Source organism: Lepidochelys olivacea (assembly GCF_965140295.1).
Source record: "Lepidochelys olivacea isolate rLepOli2 genome assembly, chromosome: 7".
Lineage (NCBI taxonomy): Eukaryota > Metazoa > Chordata > Testudines > Cheloniidae > Lepidochelys > Lepidochelys olivacea.
Genome location: NC_140417.1, coordinates 24370150 through 24382851, shown reverse-complemented (window position 1 = coordinate 24382851; position 12702 = coordinate 24370150). Strand labels below are relative to the sequence as shown.

Below are 12702 nucleotides of genomic sequence, written 5' to 3'. Positions count from 1 at the left end.
GATGCAAATGTTCTTTGGCTAATCATCTCGATCCATTTCCCAAGGTTCATCACCACTGGGGTCATGTGTTCCTGGCAGTAAATGCCCTGTTGTGGGGCTCTGCTGAGGTGGACATCTTGAGACAGTGAGGCATAGGACACAGACCTCACAAAGCAGGAGAGTCAGCTTAGCCATTGCTAGATATTTCTATTGCTATGGCAACTTGGCCAGAGGCACTGGCAGGAACCAAGGCGAAGGAGGAGCACTAGACGGGGAGTAAGGAGACATGGGTTCTGTCCCTGGTTCTGTCCCAGCTCTCTGTGGCCTTGGGCAAGTCATTTCTCCTCTGTCCTGCAGTCTTCCCCATCTGTAAATGAGAACAATGATACTGATCTCCAAGGAGCGTTCTGAGGCTGCATTGACCAATGTTTGGTCTCTGCTTTGAGATCCTCTAGTGGAAGAGGCCATAGTGGAAGTGCAAAATGATCCCAATGTCTCCTAGGTGGCTGTGTCATGGAATTGACCTTTCCCTTTTCTCCCCCCGCAGGACTGGCCGTTGGCTTGGACCCAGAGGGCTATGGGAACCCAGATTTCTGCTGGATTTCTATTCACGATAAGCTGGTCTGGAGCTTTGCAGGCCCCATTACTGTCGTCATTGTGGTAAACTCCTCCCGTGTTTATACCGTGTCCCGGCCCACCCCACATGTCCTCCCCTTCTTTGCACTCCATGTGTCTGCTGCCTTGCCTTCTGCTTACCTTCCTCTGGTTTCTACTGCCTCTTCCTCTTCTCATTGCTGTCCCTCCTCTATTTATATTTCCTCTATCCCTGGAGCTTTGCTCCTTTCTCCTGTGCTCTCTTCCTCCCACGGGGCTTCCTTTCTTGTCACACGTCCCCAAGCCCAGGCAGCAGTATGTAGCCCAGAGAAGTGGGGCTTGTGTAGAGCAGGCAGAGGAGGAGGTGGATGAGTCCAGGTCTGCACAGAGTTCAGCTTCCCAGGTACAGGACCTTGTGGAGGCACATGATCGAGACACCAGGACTGGAGAGAGTGAAAGCCTCAGTGTAGGAGCAGCAGAGCAGCATCTAACCACTCTCTGTGCTTTCAGATGAACGGGGTGATGTTCCTGCTGGTGGCCAAGATGTCATGTTCCCCAGGCCAGAAGGAGACCAAGAAGAAATCAGTTCTGTGAGTATTGATTGGCCAGGATCTCAGTGGAGGGTCTGCTGCTCTGATCCCTTGCACAAATATCTGAACTTCTTTCCCTTCCCCACAAGCCATCCCCTGCTTCATCACTGTCAAAATCTGCCTAGCCTCCCTGTTACCCGGATTCAGCCTAGAAGTCGCCTGCCATTACTGCTTCTGTTGCCAATATCAGTCGCTTCTCTAACATCCGTCCTTTTCTCTTATCCCCACTCCCACAGCCCCTTCCTGACAGGCCCCCACATCTCACGTTATTCCTCTCCAGTCTGTCTATCTGCCCTCTGCTGAAAGGTAATTCCTCTCCCACTGCTCTGTCCATGTAAGTCCCCTGCTCAAACCCTATCACTGGCTCCCCATCACCTGCCATTTCCGCTTCCTGTCCCTGTATCCAGGGCTCCGATCCAGCCTCCATCTCAGTGCTTGTCTCTTGTTCTCCCCCTCTTGCTGCCTACACTCTTCCCAGCCCTCCTAAATGCCCCTTCTGCATCTTCTCCATGCATGCCTTCACTGCTTTCTTCCAAGCCACCCCTTAAGCCTCCCCTGAGCCCAAATGGTCACCCTGGGGTCTGAACTGTCCTGTCTGTCTCATCCAGAAGAGAAGCTCCTTGGGGCCAGGGCCGTGTCTTCCTACGTGCTTTGTCAGTGCTCAGCTAGTAGTGATCTGTCTAGACTGGGTGTGGGCCCACAAGGTGGAGACGTACTGCAGGGAGTGTATTGTCCCGCTGTGGTGCTGGCAAGTGGTGTGGGGAGCTGGTGGCTCAGGACAGGAGTGTACTTCCCCTCTGCCTCTGTCTGTGTGTGATAGACTGTAGATTAACAAGAGATTCTAACCTCTGCGTCCCTGTCTCTGTCTGTGTGTGTGTATCTGTCTGCCTCTCTCTCTCTCTCTCTCTCTTTCCAGCATGACGCTGCGAAGCTCCTTTGTTCTGCTTCTAGTTATTAGCACTACCTGGCTCTTTGGCCTCTTGGCTGTCAACAACAGTGTCCTGGCTTTCCACTACCTCCACACTGTCCTCTGCAGTCTCCAGGTAACTCTCCATCCAGCCTGCCCCGGAGGCCAAGCAGCAGCTCTGCCCCTCCCCTCAGGGGAGCATCTCTCACTGGTGCCTTTGGACAAGGAACAGTGATGGGAAAATTTAAACAGTGGAAAGGCAGGTTAAAGGGAAACCAAACAGACAAGAGGAAAGCTGGAAAGCAGTAAGCTGGAGTCTGATGGCACCCACTCTGCAGAGTTCACCTGAGCTTCCTCCAGCTTTTCTATGCTACCGTCCCCAGCCCGGCTCTGCAACCTTCCTGGAGCTCCCCTGTGCTCGGCTCCATGGCCCAGCCCAGCCCAGCCCTGGAGCTCCCCTGCTCTCCAGCTCCCCTGTGCTCAACTCCATGGCCCAGACCAGCCCTGGAACCTTCCTGGAGCTCCCCTGTGCTCTGCTCCATTGCCCAGCCTGGCCCTGGAGCTCCCCTGCTCTCCAGCTCCCCTGTGCTCTGCTCTATGGCCCAGCCCGGCCCTGGAGCCTTCCCGGAGCTCCCCTGCTCTCCAGCTCCTCTGTGCTCTGCTCCATGGCCCAGATCAGCCCTGGAACCTTCCTGGAGCTCCCCTGCTCCTCTGTGCTCTGCTCCATTGCCCAGCCTGGCCCTGGAGCTCCCCTGCTCTCCAGCTCCCCTGTGCTCGGCTCTATGGCCCAGTCTGGCCCTGGAGCCTTCCTGGAGCTCCCCTGCTCTCCAGCTCCCCTGTGCTCTGCTCCATGGCCCAGACCAGCCCTGGAACCTTCCTGGAGCTCCCCTGCTCTCCAGCTCCCCTGTGCTCAGCTCTATGGCCCAGCCCGGCCCTGGAGCCTCCCTGGAGCTCCCCTGCTCTCCAGCTCCTCCCCAGCTCAGACCTGCTTTGCAGTATTACAGCAGCTCCCATGTTTTATTCTTTCCACTTCAAGCACTGCTGTACACTGAGCTTTTACTCAGCAAGAAGGTTTATTTTAGGAAAGCAACACAAAACAGATTCTTCCAAACATCTCAAATCCCCACCTGCTGATGGGCTCTGTCACTCACACGCGTGTGCACACGCACACACTGACTACACCTGCTGATAGACTCTGCCATTCACACGCGTGTGCACACGCACACACTGACTACACCTGCTGATGGGCTCTGTCACTCACACGCGTGTGCACATGCACACACTGACTACACCTGTTGCTGATGGGCTTGCTTTCTGTCATGTGCATGCACACGCAATGGCTGGTCATGCCTCTCTAGTATGCATGTCACAGAGACAAGCGGAGGTTGGTGCACACTTCAAACACATTGCAGACATTAACCCCTCAGCGCCTTGAGCTTCCCCCGGCCAGTCACCCTGTGGGTTTGGCCCTCAAGAGCCATCCCCCTTCATTAGGAGCATTACACAGACAGAGGGGTTCCCTTAGAGCAGCTGCCCTCCAGCAGTGACTGTGCCCCTCTGTTCTGTCATCACTCTCCTTCTCTGCTCACTAATCCACGGGACATTCTGGCTTCCTTTAGCTAAAGCCCTGTGCTGCCCTGGAGCTCCTGATTTCAGGGACCCTCTTGCTGCTCCGCTCACTCATGAACTGACTGCCCCCTCTAGTGGTCATTGTCCATGTTCGCCTTCTCATTCTATAGCCTAGCTCAGCTGTTTTCAACCTTTTTTTATTTGTGGACCCCTACAAAATTTCGAATGAAGGTGAGGACCCCTTTGGAAATCTCAGAACCCCCAGGGGTCTGCAGACCACAGCTTGAAAACCACTGTTCTATGGTAACCTTTCTATGTTCTATGGTAACCTTTTGTGGACCCCTTGGACATAGGCTAAAACCACTGCTGTAAAGGAGCAGAGACCTGCTGCACCAAGAAGAGACTTCAGTTGTAAGCCCAAATGAGTTGGTCCTTATGATTTAACGATGCCCCTTCTGAGCCAGCCCTGCTCTGAGACATAATGGGACAATAATGACCATCTTCAGAGGAGTTTTCATAAAATGGATCAGCAAAGAGTTGGGCCTATATTTGAAGTGGATGCACAAGGGCTGCTGGGAACTGCATGCAGGGGAAAGCTAACAGCCACCAGCACCCACTGTTTGAGCTACCATCCCAAGCTTTCTCTGTATAGCCAATTATCCCCCATCACCTCCAAAGCCAAGGCCTGCTAAGGCTCCTTGCTGTCACTGTGGCCCCCTGCTAGCAGCAGTGGGCCTGGAACCTCTGCTGTGTGCCCTCAGACTGCTCCCTAGTCACTGCGCACACAGCACAGAATCAGAGCTGCCTAGCCAAGTCCAGTTTCAGTTTTCCTCTTCCACTTACCCCATCACCCTTGGCAGCCACTCTCCTCTCTCCTCTTCAATGCCACTAGGCCCAGGAGCTTGCAGCAATCAGGCCCTCCTTGTAAGACTCTGGTGGCCCAGAAAGCAGCTAGGTCAACCTTGTGAGACCAAGCTCCTAGCACTGAGTCATTGTGCTGGCTGGAGCGTATTCATGTTAGTAACTGTCTGTAGCCCACAGCTCTGTCAGTCGCTAGCAATTCTACCCCAGAGCAGACACGCTGGTTCCTGAGGGAAGAAACTGGTTCAACCACTGCTGGGCCTCATGCAGCAGGTGGGATAGCATGGCAGGCACCTGTTCCCCTCCACCAGAGACCTACAGTGAATTTGGCCAGCAGGAAGCACTCTCCAAGGGGGAGCCGCTTGTCCCTTCCTCTGTTACAGGCTAATGAGTCATGAGTCTGGTCAGCACAGAAATGCCTCCACTCTGTGGCCCTGTTGCCCTATCAGGGGTCTAGATGCAGCACTCTGCACTATGCTGGAGGCCTGGGTGCGGTGTAGACGTGACTGACTGAAACACAAATAGCTGGATGCAGTGTCAGGCAGTGCGATTGAGGAGAGCTGACTGACTCTGTTAGCACACTCTTGAATGGCCAAACTCAGCCTTCAGCACTGCCCCATTGCCAGGAAGAGTGGAAGTGCAGGCTCCCCGGCTGTGCTGAGTGTTTCCCTTCCTTCCTCACTCAGGCTCACAGCCTCTCTTCCCCTCCCTCACAGGGCCTGGCCGTGTTGGTTCTGTTCTGTGTCCTGAATGAAGAGGTCCAGGAGGCCTGGAAACTGGTCTGCCTTGGCAAGAAGAGTCAGGGCGAGGAGGCAGCTAGATCTGTGCAGGTGGGTGTAGAAGGGCACTGCCCCAGCAAGCGAGCCCAAAGGCAAGGGCCTTCTCCGCACCTGAGCCTGCACTCTGCCTGAGAGGGAATCCCTCCCTGGGCCCACCCTCCCCACCAAGCATGCAGGTTAACTAGTCCTTTCTATCCTAAGAACATAAGAATGGCCATACTGGGTCAGACTAAAGGTCCATCCAGCCCAGTATCCTGTCTACCAACAGTGGCCAATGCCAGGTGCCCCAGAGGGAGTGAACTTAACAGGTAATGATCAAGTGATCTCTCTCCTGCCATCCATCTCCACCCTCTGACAAACGGGGGCTAGGGACACCTTTCCTTACCCATCATGGCTAACAGCCATTAATGGACTTTACCTCCATGAATTTATCCAGTTCTCTTTTAAACGCTATTATAGTCCTAGCCTTCACAACCTCCTCAGGCAAGGAGTTCCACAGGTTGACTGTGCGCTGTGTGAAGAAGAACTTCCTTTTATTTGTTTTAAACCTGCAGCCCATTAATTTTATTTGGTGGCCCCTAGTTCTTATATTATGGGAACAAATAAATAAACTTTTCCTTATTCACTTTCTCCACACCACTCATGATTTTATATACTTCTATCATATCCCCTCTTCGTCTCCTCTTTTCCAAGCTGAAAAGTCCTAGCCTCTTTAATCTCTCCTCATATGGGACCCGTTCCAAACCCCTAATCATTTTAGTTGCCCTTTTCTGAACCTTTTCTTATGCCAATATATCTTTTTTGAGTTGAGGGGACCACATCTGTATGCAGCATTCAAGATGTGGGCGTACCATGGATTTATATAAGGGCAATAAGATATTCTCCGTCTTAGTCTCTATCTCTTTTTTAATGATTCCTAACATCCTGTTTGCTTTTTTGACTGCCACTGCACACTGCATGGACATCTTCAGAGAACTATCCACGATGACTCCAAGATCTTTCTCCTGATTAGTTGTAGCTAAATTAGCCCCCATCATATTGTATGTATAGTTGGGGTTAATTTTTCCAATGTGCATTACTTTACATTTATCCACATTAAATTTCATTTGCCATTTTGTTGCCCAGTCACTTAGTTTTGTGAGATCTTTTTGAAGTTCTTCAGTCTGCTTTGGTCTTAACTATCTTGAGCAGTTTAGTATCGTCTGCAGACTTTGCCACCTCACTGTTTACCCCTTTCTACAGATCATTTATGAATAAGTTGAATAGGATCGGTCCTAGGACTGACCCTTGCGGAACACCACTAGTTACCCCTCTCCATTCTGAAAATTTATCATTTATTCCTACCCTTTGTTCCCTGTCTTTTAACCAGTTCTCAATCCATTAAAGGATCTTCCCTATCCCATGACAACTTAATTTACATAGGAGCCTTTGGTGAGGGATCTTGTCAAAGGCTTTCTGGAAATCTATGTACATTACGTCTACTGGATCCCCTCGTCCACATGTTTGTTGACCCCTTCAAAGAACTCTAATAGATTAGTAAGACATGATTTCCCTTTACAGAAACCATGTTGACTTTTGCCCAACAATTTATGATGTTCTCTGTGTCTGACAATTTTATTCTTTACTATTGTTTCAGCTAATTTGCCCGGTACTGACGTTAGACTTACCGGTCTGTAATTGCCTGTTCCAGGAGGTCAGTGGGAAAGACCTCAGCCAGACAGCCACCCCATAGCCGGGTCCTAGCCCCTCAGGCCATGTCTGAATTCATGTACTGTCATTCCCTGGGAGCCCTGTGCCTCCCGAAGAGGCTGGTGGGACCCTCGCCAATGAAGGAAGAGAACCCCTTCACGGTGCCTGAGACTGGAGACTCCTGAATGGACACAGGCCACCCCCACCCTTTGCAGTGTTGGGCAGGGAGAGAATCTCGAAACCCAGCTGCTGAAGTCTTCCTAACAAATTCTCCATGTGTCTCTTCCTTGCCAGGGCCCCAATGCCTATAATAACACGGCCCTGTTTGAGGAGAGCGGCCTCATTCGCATCACCCTGGGGGCCTCCACCATCTCCTCAGTCAGCAGCGTGCGCTCAGCCCACACCCATTCCAGCCAGAGGGGCTACCTCAGGTAGGAAGCAGCCAGAGGAAGAGACATCTGGCTGGCCACTGGCTCACAGCCACAGCTGAGAAACTACAGACATGGAGGGGGATGGGAGTGGGGCCCACCATGGAATGGAGAGAGCATTGCCTTCTTCTGGAAATGCAGGTGTCACCTCCTGGCCCTTCTGGACCATTGCTACCGATGCCTCCTCTGCTATGACCTTCAATCCTGACACTCCCCACACAGCTCTGCTGACTTACATCACTCCTGACCCACTACAGACCCTAGTTACTCCAGTCCTGAGCTCTCCACAGCTCTGCCAGTGCCCCCCACTCCTGCCCTGCAGCATTCCTTGCTGTTCCAGTCCCTCACACCCCCTCCCCCCTGCAGGGCTGTTGACCTCTCTGCCAGGCACAGATATGAGTATGGGAGATGAGAGGAGAGCACTCCTTTACCCCAGGACAGGGACAGGTGCTGCCAGGTGAGGACTTGGGGTCTGAGCGTTTTTGCCATGTGTGTTTCAGAGAGAATGTGATGGCGCGTCAGGGCTCAGCCTTGGATCACAGCCTGCTTGGTCACACCGGCCCCACGGACCTCGATGTGGCCATGTTTCACCGTGATGCAGGGGGAGGTAAGGCTGAGACCCAGCCGGCTCACCCCTGGGACCTGCCTGTGCATGTGAGAAGGCTCCCTGCTGCCCAGAAGCTGCCCTAGCAAGTGGCATTTCCCCCATTAGTGAGCAGCCTTTGCACACTGAGCACCTGCCACTCCCAGCAGCCTCACTCCAACTCCTGAGTACGCTCAGCCTGTGGGGAGGAGGGAGTGTCCAGGGTCACTGAACAGAGCCCCCCTTGGGCCAATTATTTTCCCAGGGTGAAAACAACAGCACAGGCCTCCCAGGATGCTGGGGCCCTGGCTTCAGCTAGGCAATGTCCAAACACAGGGTCTGTGTTTTGTGTCAGTGGAGTGCTAGACTGGGGGGATGTAACCCCGGGACACTAGCAGGCAAAACCCCAAAACCAAGCTTCCTTCCTTCCCTGCCCTGCTCAAAAGCCATCCGATTGCCCCCATCCCCACTGCTTCCATCCTGCATGTGCCCCGGCAGACCAAGACTCTGACTCAGACAGTGACCTTTCCCTGGATGAGGAGCGCAGCCTTTCCATCCCGTCGTCGGAGAGCGAGGAGAACGTGCGCCTCCGGGGCCGATTCCAGCGCCAGTTCAAACGGGCAGCGCACAGCGAGCGGCTCCTCACCAACCCCTCCAGCACCACTCCCAAAGGCAAGGACTACGCAAGAGCCCTGCCACGGGCTAGGGGCCCAACTGGGTCTAAGCAGCTTGGGAGGGAGGGAGCATGGGGGGACCAAGCTGAAGGTCTCCCACAGAGCGTGTTTCCAATGTAGCTGCTGTCTGATGCGATGCAAGGTCTCCCAAAGGCAAAGGTCCAAGGTCCTGGGAGCAGTCCCCATTGGCAGGGAGGGGTTAGTACCACCTGGAGATGCGGTGACTCCAGCAGAGGCAGGGAAATTGCCTCATCCCTCCCATTTGCTGGTTCTGCTCCTGCAAGCCCCACAGCACGTTACTGGTGGTTAAGCAGCCCTTGGGACTGTATCCCAGTGAGTATCGTAGCAGGCCCTGCTCTGTTTACAACTCGGGATAACTCTGATGCCCCCCCTCCCCCGTTGTGTTGCACTGTTCTTCTCCAGATGTGGATGGCAATGACCTGATGTCCTATTGGCCAGCGCTGGGCGAATGTGAGGTTCACCCCTGCTCTCTGCAGAAATGGGGGTCTGAGCGGAAGCTGGGCTTTGACATCAACAAGGATGCTGCCAACAACAACCAGCCAGACCTGGCCCTGACCAGTGGGGATGAGAACTCCCTCACCCAGACCCAGCGCCAGAGAAAAGGTAACTAGACTCAGAGCAGTCAACCTAGTGCTCCCTTGGTGGGCACATATCCAGCTGCCAGCCAGCACAGTGTCCCACTGGCTGCACCCCCAGAGTCTCCCCATGGCCCCTACCTGGCATACCCAGCATCTGCCTGGCAGTGCTGGGCTCAGCAGACTCATGGTGTTGAGCAGAGCAGTCAGTGAATCCTTTGCCTGATGCTGGAGAGCCACGTCGCTCCCCCGAGCACTCGGATGTCATGGGGGACAGCATCCAGGTGACTGTTGCTGACAGGTTGGCAGGCCGCATTAGAACTGTCCTGTCCTTGTCCCGGACAGTCTGTTCATTGCCCACAGGGAACAGCAGGCTCCTGCGGCTCTCAGCGGAGGTAACACAGGAGCTATTATGGAGATGCTTGGTTCTTCTCTTCTAAATCTTTTATTCAGCTACAAGCTCTAGCCCCGGTGGCTGGGACAGTTCCCAAAGCAAACAGGGAATGTAACAGTGGGCTTGGCAGTCAATCGACAGCTGAAGAATAGCTGCCCTTTGGGCCAAGGCCATAAGTAACTGCACTGAGAAACAACAGGCTGCAGGCAGGAGAGTGCAGACCAGTGCTGAGCTGGCCATCCACCCGTAGTCAGAAAGAGGGGAGAGAGCCTGAGAGGCTCAGAGAGAGCGAAGGTGTAAGGAATGGAGACAAGGGGGAAATTTCCCTTGGCTGGACTGGAGCTATAACTTCCCCTACGTGTTGCCAAGGGACAGAATGGGAGGCAGTCTTGGTAATGTCTCCTCTGCTGTTTTAAGCCAAGAGTGCCGCACTCTTAGAGGCAAGCCACTCACAGGAGTGGCTTCTCCTCATGTCTAGTAGACTGGGACATGCGTCCATTGTGGAGGTGAGGTGGTGCTGGGCCACATGGTGGTGTGATCTTGAAAGCTTTGCAACATGCAAACACAGGTGGCAGTTTCCTCCATCCTGGGGTGATCTCGGGGAGGAGCAGGGCCGCCCAGGCTGCCAAGCCGAGTTCTTTGTCCTTGCTTTCTTGCAGATAGTGAGGAGGGTTGTTTGTGCTGTCACAGAGATTCTCTTCACTTTCTGCTTTGTTTCTGTACAGGGATTTTGAAGAATCGCCTCCAGTACCCTCCAGCTCTGCAAGGCTTACCATCCGTTGGCAGAATGACCAATGAGCTTTCATGGTACAAAACATCCACCCTGGGTCACAGGGCTGTTCCTGCTGCCTCTTATGGCAGAATCTACTCTGGTGCAGGCAGCCTCTCTCAGCCAGCTAGCCGGTACTCTTCCCGGGAGCAACTCGACCTGCTGATGAGAAGGCAGATGTCCAGAGAACAGCTGAGCAGGAACGACGCTGGGGAATACTTGGAAGCTGTACGCAGCAGGCATGGGTCCAGGGAGGAACTAGACACCATTCTCAACAGGCCTGGATCAAGGGAGCAATTGGACACTATCCCTAGTAGGCATGGGTCTAGAGAACATCTGGAAAATATACCCAGCAGGCATGGGTCTAGAGAAGACTTAGATACATTAGCTTCCAGGCCTGATCAGAAAGATCATGGGAATACACTACCCAGGAAGTGGGGTTCTAGAGACCATCTAGATACTTTACCCAGTCAATTTGGCTCAAGAGAACTACTAGACTGTGGGCCAGTAAGAGAGGTCTCTAGAGAGTGGCTCAACACTTTGCCTAACAGGCAAGTATCTAGAGATCGAGTGGACACTTTACTAAGTCGAGACATTTCTCGAGAACAATTAGATCTGCTTTCAGGAAGACAGCCTTCAAGGGACCAGCTAGCATTAGCTAGACAAACTTCAAGAGAGCAGTTGGACTTTTTATCCAGAAGATCTAATTCCAGAGAGCACCTGGATACAGTGCCTAGTAGGCATCCATCACGGGAAAATCTGGAGTTTTTTTCTAGAAGACAGCTGTCCAGAGAAAATCTAGAACCACTTTCTAGAAGGCTTCCTTCTAGAGAAAATCTAGAACCTCTGTCTAGGAGACAGCCTTCTAGGGAAAATCTGGAAGCAATCCCTAGCCGACATCCTTCCACTGAGCAATTAGATATCCTTTCTTCCATCCTTGCTTCTTTTAATTCTTCTGTCCTGTCCTCTGTGCAATCCTCCAGTACTCCCTCTGGCCCACAGACCACAGCAACTCCTTCTGCTGTGCAGACTTCCTCAACGCCTTCTGTGCTGTGCCCATCACCACCTCTCTCTGCTACATCCCACAGTATCTCTGAGCTGTCGCCAGATTCAGAGTAAGTATTTCCACTTCTCCAAGGCAGCTTTTGGGTCAGTCCAGTCCATGCTGTGAGTTAGCCAGAGGATAGTTTGTATCTTCTAGCCACTTGGTTGCTCTTTTGCCCCTGGTTTGTGTGGTAACTGAGTATTACCACCTGATCTGAAAGCACAAAGCTTCCTGGTGAAACGGGATCAACCCCCGTAGGATGAAACTAGGTCCTAAAAGTACCTACTGGTTGTGATGCTCTGTAGTACCCCGTCGCACCGGTGCAATGGGTGGAAGTGCTAACGTCTCTAAAGGGGCAGCTGTCCCATGGGGCGCCCCGTGCTCCTCTGGCACCTGAAGATGCTGGGGCTTAGCATCCATCCTGGCACACGTTCTGGGTACTGAGAGAGGGGAAGTGGCTCTGAGCTATGCGTTTTAGAATGCGTGGCAGGGTACAGATCTGTCTGTTGCCTTCAGCTGTACACGGCACAGGCACTTGGGTGAATGGGTATGGCCAAGGGAAAAGATCTGTATTCTGTTTCTTATATGTGCCTGGCCTGGTCATTGTTCTGGGAGCCACAGCCAGACCCTGCCCTCATCCTTAGCACTATTTATCGCACCAGGAGGTGAGCATGATGCTTTCCCAAGCCCCTGGCCAAGCAGGGAGAGCACAGGGAGGGTCACTTGGGCCTGGGGAGTAAGGTACCAGAGGCTACATTTGTTAATTTTGTTTCCTTTTCCCCGAGAAGAATAACAAGAAGTGAAGGTCATTCCTGAGGGGCCCGAGCTGCTGCGAGAGCAAAGGAAGAAGCAGGGATGATTGCCTGGCCAGACACTTTCAGCAGAGGTTTGGAGTCTCTGGGTGCCAGGCACCTACAAGGAAAGAACTGATGATGGTGGTCAGAGGCCCAAATTCACCCCGCCCTTCCCACCCATCGGTTCTGGAGAACTCGTGGGGGGAGAGTCAGGCAAACCATCTCTGGGAGGAAGCGGTCTCAGGTACCTCTGCACCAGAATGGAGCTGCACTGACCTATCGCCTGCTCAACAGGGCACTCCCAGAGGCGGGGAGAAGTACAACACCATGAGCAAACCCAGGCTGGTGCCGCTGGTTACATATCAAAAGCAAACAGACAGAAATCTTCCTTTCTGAACCATTTCTACACTCTGTGTGTGTGTGTAAGAGAAAGGGAGAGAGAGAGAGAGAG

The 12702-nt window shown here is 53.1% G+C and overlaps 1 protein-coding gene across 1 annotated transcript in view; it reads left to right on the top strand.

Moving 5' to 3' along the window:
* CELSR3 (cadherin EGF LAG seven-pass G-type receptor 3) overlaps nt 1-12702 on the top strand; it is a 67572-nt gene extending 54870 nt beyond the window's left edge. The window contains exons 26-35 of the mRNA XM_084634594.1: nt 527-639; nt 1084-1163; nt 2080-2206; nt 5217-5330; nt 7263-7399; nt 7897-8003; nt 8478-8651; nt 9077-9277; nt 10369-11527; nt 12246-12702. Coding sequence (XP_084490720.1) covers nt 527-639; nt 1084-1163; nt 2080-2206; nt 5217-5330; nt 7263-7399; nt 7897-8003; nt 8478-8651; nt 9077-9277; nt 10369-11527; nt 12246-12273 — 2240 coding nt within the window. The 3' untranslated portion in view covers nt 12274-12702. The remainder of the gene's footprint in view (nt 1-526; nt 640-1083; nt 1164-2079; nt 2207-5216; nt 5331-7262; nt 7400-7896; nt 8004-8477; nt 8652-9076; nt 9278-10368; nt 11528-12245) is intronic.